Below are 5,876 nucleotides of genomic sequence, written 5' to 3' on the forward strand. Positions count from 1 at the left end.
TCTCAAAAACAAAAACAAACAAAAAAACCCCAAGAGAACAAAAACAACTCAGCCAACATCTGTTTATTTTAGACCACAGTTATGTGCAAAACCAGGTTTCTATCTTCACAATTAATACTATAATTCTACAGCCACACACGTTTATGTCACCAGAATGCAGGGCAGACAGATGACTGCTAAATAAACCTGGAAGAAGACGATGTTAATATGAACTGGGGGAAGCTGGGAAGCTTTGGTGCTGAGGTGGCTTTTGAGCCAGGTCTTGGAAATTGAGCAAGTTTCAAGTAGTAAATACTGATGGGAAAGGGCAATCTTAAAGTTGGTGGTTAAAAAGTGAAAAAGGAAAATCTAATAACAAGAACAAAATTCCAGATGACATGTTTATTTTGGAGACTTAGTTAACGGGGTTAAATGAAAAGTAACTAGTAGCAGAATGCTTCCAGAATTATCAATCATGCCTTAATCTGTAGTCACTAACCATATATCAAGTTGAATCATATGAAATTGCCACCTTTTTGTGCAAAAAATGGTTAATATTGCCAATTTCATATAGTTCGACCAAGTATTATTCACTGTATTCTGAGATGTAATTCCTGTACTGCATTGTTTTCCAGAATACTTGAAAAGACCAAGGATTTAATGCATGCTTGCTAACTATAACCATAAAGCCATTAAATTAGATACTTGGAGTCAGACAATTCAAAGATTGGGACAATAACCTTTGGCCCTCCACCCCCACAATATACACACACACATACACACACACACACACGAGCAAAAGTCAAGTAACTAAAGTTTGATGTAGAAAGCATACATGCTGTTTCTCATTGTATTCATTGATAGACACAGTAGAGACCATTCCTGAAGTTCTCAGCACTTGTTCAGAGAGTTTGAAAATAAGCAAAACATGTCTTTTTCTGGTTGGTGGCAAAGAAATACTAAATCTCTTGAGTGTGTTAAAAAAAGAGACGAGACAGGACGGCAGAGAAAAGAAGGAGGCTATGTTCTAAAATACAGTGATCAGAAACAATTTCAATGCCTTTGTTTTAGAAAAAAGAAACGTTGTAAAATAAAAGTGACGTCATATCTTCTCATGAGGTGTGTGAGTGGATTATCACCCCACACTGAGATAATGTCCATGTAAGATTAGAATGTTAGGACTCTATTAACATTTCTCTTCCTAATCTAATAGTAACTTTATTTAACTGGTTCATAACATCTTACCAATTTGCCTGTAGTGTTATTTGTCCCTTTTTCACGTTTACAGACACTTTTGATTTTTAATGTGCCTTTAGCCACTGATGCCCCAAATACTTATATACACAAACTATAGAACATAGGTGAGATATTTACTGGCATGCGCACGTGTGTGTGTGTGTGTGTGTGTGTGTGTGTGTGTGTGTGTGTGTGTGAGATTGTTTGGATTATCCAAAAGAGCTTTGACTTTTTTTGAACATAGATGACGCTACGACTATATTGTCAATTTCTGCACTGAAAATGACGTTGTTATATAATTTATGTTCCAACAGATTTGCAATTTAGCCTCCATTGCTTCAGAATTGAATCTTGATATAAAAGGAAATCAAAGAATTAAAGAGATAATTTTAGTTCTTATTTCATCTCTAGAGATAAGAACGACTTTAGAGGTCAGAGAAAGGCAAGTTTGAGTTTAGTTTATCCTTACCCATGGGGTCTTTTTGAAAAGGAGACATACAGAATTTAAAGGAAAGTATTCTCATTTGCACGCCATACCAGAAATTGCTTCAGGAGCAAAATGATAATTTAGAATGTTACTCTAGAAGCTCCCTCTTATAATTTCACCCTATGCGAAATGTCACAAAGGCCCGGTGTCAGTGTGGGACTGAGGTGGAGGTTTAGTCACCCAGCAAATGTAGAATTAGTGAATAGCTCCCTCAAAGACTGACGCGTCTGTTCTGCTGATACTGCACACTTTCTCTAAAGAGATTACCAGCATAATCCTAAATATTATGGGACCCGAGATATCTTATATTTGAGCGCATCAGATCCAGCATGCTGCACCTAATCCCTAACAGCTTTATTCAGTGTTTATGTAAGCTGGTGAAGTTGTATGAACATGTCGACTGTCCCTTATTCCCAGAGACAACATCACTGTGTATAATTGCCACAAAAAGTAGTGAGAAACGATATTATAATTTTCAAATTTCACTTTAACAAATTTCCGTCTTTCAAATTGCTTTTTTTACAAGTAGAACAATCTAATGATCTTTTGGTGATCTATACTAACATTTGAACGGAGATACTTATGGTTGTTCCATTTGTTAGCTGTGTTTCTTATACATTAATTTGTAGCAAAGGCATGTTGATGCTACCATGTAAATTGGATTGGTACAAAACATGTCTTTTCCATTTTTTAGACATTTGAATTACTTCTAAAGAGGCAGAGTTTTTTTGGGGGGCAATATTAGACGAGAAAACATTACCGAAAACTATGAATTACTAAGCATAACACCAGGTATTCTACTGTAGGAATTTTTTTTTTTAAACTACAGCTTTCATTTGGGATACTCATTTTAATTCTACTAAAATTTAAGTGGAGAAAGAGAAATATCTGGTTCTCTTTGCAAAAAGCAAAAACACATTTGTTCATATAGTTCATTTAAAAAGTGAATTGTGTGTGTGTGTGTGTGTATGTGTACATAAATCCCAAAAATCGGCCACTATGTTTTATATAATTTTACAGTAGAAGATAACTTCATGTTTTTTTAAACGCAAAATCAGAGGAGAAAGAAACATTTCTGTTCACCTTTGAGCCCCTGCTTATTGTAATTCAGACCCAAAGAAGATTAAGTACATAGACGTTAGTATGTCTAGTGTTATTAATTTCTAAACAATAGCAGCAACAATATCCTGAGTAAATCTGTCAGTAGCAAGGATAAATACTTAAAGACTCCACTGATGTCAGAAATGCAATCTGCTGGTTATAGCTTATTTCACCAATAAAATCTTTAAATGCATATATTTTGAAATTGGTAATTGCATAGAAACAGTATTTACTTTTTTCCCTGCAAATACAAGCGCCAGGAAGCTATAAGCATTGTGAAAAGATGTGATTCTGAGTTTGTATATTAAAGGAGTTCTAGTTTGATAAGTATCTTTTTTGAACAATGCAGTGTCTATATTATTTGAAACAATTTTATCAATTTACATTTTAATTTTTCCAACTGTGGTGCATTGCTATCTAGTACTAGCAAGGAAATGACAATAAATCATTTTACACTGAAATATTCTTAAAACCAGTGCTCCAAATTTGCCTATGTTATGAGATAATGTGTGTCTAGGGAATTATGCACTAACTTGTAAAAAATTTTGGAGAAAAACTGAAATGTAATTCATCTCATTGTTAATAATCATTCAACCAAATAGCTATTATGTTTGAAAATATGTTTCTTACGTATGATAAAGCATCTGGTATCATATATATAAATCAAATGGATTTTTTTAAAACTTAAAAGAGTAAAATGACTATGATAGCAATGCCGATGACCAAAATCAAAGCTACAAAACTGTGAGAAAGATATTCATATGATTAACCTAATGTTAGTATAATGTGGTGGATAACTACTTGAATTTAATCTCAAAATTTATGCATTTGGTAGTTCACTCCAGGATATGACAGTATTTATATATAAATATCTTCTCCAGTGTAAAATTAAGCCTGAGTGACTTGTTTCACTATATACATTCCTGAGTCAGAAAATATTGTATTGTTCCCACACCTAGCTATCAATTTATTTTGCTGAGAGCTTATAAATGCTTACTTCCTTGCCTGGGGGATGGTCCATACAGTTAAATGTCAGAAGAGAGAAGAAAATGTAAAACTCACCAGTGGCGTCAGCTTTAGTTTTGAGCTGGTTCTCACACATTTTGACGTAGCAATTAAAAAAGTCTAACTGAAAAATATGACACTTTTCACTGGGGAGGTCTGAAGACTGCCCCTGCGTTAACCCACAACTACAGTCCTAACAGACTGCATTAATGAGATTAAATGAAAGAGGAGTTAAAGGCATCAACGGCTCCATTTCATTAAGTAAGGGTGAAAGGCTGCTCAGGCGCTGAAGGTGGGAGGGAGAATATCGGTTTTTCTTTTTGATGCTACTTATTCGCTAAAGAATGCAGCATTTGCTTAATAGCAATCAGCAGCTTCAAGATGTTCCCACCCCCAAATTATACAGATACATATAATTTCTGCACTTAAATTCCCCTTTGTTTTCATCCTGTTGGAAACAGATTTGATATGCATATGGCATGTAACAAAAGTTATCCCTGTGACTATAAAAGTACAACATAAATTTTCTTCAGAATTAGTTTGTCTCAAATTATTTTGGATGAAGGATTGCATCAAGGTATTACCATGTTCCTATCCTGTCAGATATTGGATCACAGTTGTCTATGAAGTAGTTAATACAGCAGAGGAGCATTTTAGAGTCTAAGAAAATACGCGTACCTAACAGGAGTAGCAACAGCAAGAAAGCGTGAACACCAGTGTAGAGACACCACCAGGTGACCTCACCCGGCCCCACACCTGAAGTCTAAAGTAACTTCATTTCCCCAGTGTGCCCTGGTGCTCCCACTTGCAAGAATGATGAAGAAACGAAGACAGAAATTTCTGATCCTCGCTAGGAAGGCTAAATATATGAATAGGTAAAAATTGCGTTAACTTCCATGGGAACAAAATATGTTCTTTATATGAAAGCAAAATGCCTACATATGTATTAGCTTTATTTAACTTTACTTAGGGTTGCTCAGTTGCTTGCATGATGAATCTCAGATCTTTCTCTTTGCTCCTGTCATCCCCTACCCCCTTTGACAGCTCTTGATTTCTTTCCACTAATCACTTATCACAAACATTTTTCTTCTTAAGTTTTTAAAAATAAATTTTATTATGTATATTTAAAATATACAACATGATGTTATAGGACACATGTAGTGTATGTAGTAAAATGGTTACTATAGTGGAATAAGTTAACATATCCATCATCTCGCATAATTACCCATTCCCTCCTTGTGACAAGAGCATTTAGTCTACTACTCATTTAGTAGAAAATACAATACACTATTATGACAAATGGCTTCTTTTTTTTTTTTAAAAAGAGATTGTCTTTAATTTAAAAAAAGTGGTATTTGATATGAAACAAATCGTAACATACAAAAAGGTATAAAGGGAAAATTTTAATGTCTTTGCATGAGCCCCACCCTCAGCCCTCAGTACTACCCCATTGAGTTACCGACTGATGTTTCCTTGCTTTTTTTTCAGAGCAAGTCTATGCATATGCAACCATGTATGTTGGTGGGAGTGTAAATTAGTTCAGCCACTGTGGAAAGCAGGTGGATATTGCTCAACTTCAAACAGTACTACCATTGAACCCAGCAATCCCATTATTAGGTATATACCCAAAGGAAAACAAATCATTCTACCAAAGACACATGCACCCATGTGTTCATCACAGCTTTATTCAGAATAGCAAAAACATGCAATCAGCCCAGATGCCCATCAATGGTGGCTTGGATAAAGGAAATATGGTACATATACACCATGGAATACTACACAGCCATAAAAAATAATAAAATCATGTCCTTTATAACAACGTAGATGCAGCTGGAGGCCATTATCCGAAGTAAATTAACACAGGAACAGAAAACAAATGGTTTATGAACCCTCCTTTTGTTCCTGTCTTCTCTTAAACGTCTCCACTTTTTCCTGGCTTACATTGTAGTAGAACAGCTTTTTGATGGGGAGAAAGGCAAGGGGTGGACAGGAGGCTGGGAAATCCATTCAAGATTATTTTCGGCATGGTAGAGCTGAACTTAGTGGTTCTCAGCTGTGGATGCCCACT

The 5,876-nt window shown here is 35.2% G+C and overlaps 1 protein-coding gene across 2 annotated transcripts in view; it reads right to left on the bottom strand.

Moving 5' to 3' along the window:
* Positions 1-5,876, bottom strand: part of RORB (RAR-related orphan receptor B) — a 192,853-nt gene that overhangs the window by 68,197 nt on the left and 118,780 nt on the right. The window contains exon 1 of one of the 2 annotated variants that reach the window (XM_011968250.1): positions 3,866-3,950. The exons of the other annotated variant lie outside the window; for it this stretch is intronic. Within the exon in view, the coding sequence (XP_011823640.1) occupies positions 3,866-3,905 (40 nt within the window). The 5' untranslated portion in view covers positions 3,906-3,950. Of the gene's footprint in view, positions 1-3,865; positions 3,951-5,876 lie in introns of those variants that run through there. 2 annotated transcript variants of the gene reach the window in all.

The sequence above is a fragment of the Mandrillus leucophaeus genome, unplaced genomic scaffold (assembly GCF_000951045.1).
Source record: "Mandrillus leucophaeus isolate KB7577 unplaced genomic scaffold, Mleu.le_1.0 Scaffold833, whole genome shotgun sequence".
NCBI lineage: Eukaryota > Metazoa > Chordata > Mammalia > Primates > Cercopithecidae > Mandrillus > Mandrillus leucophaeus.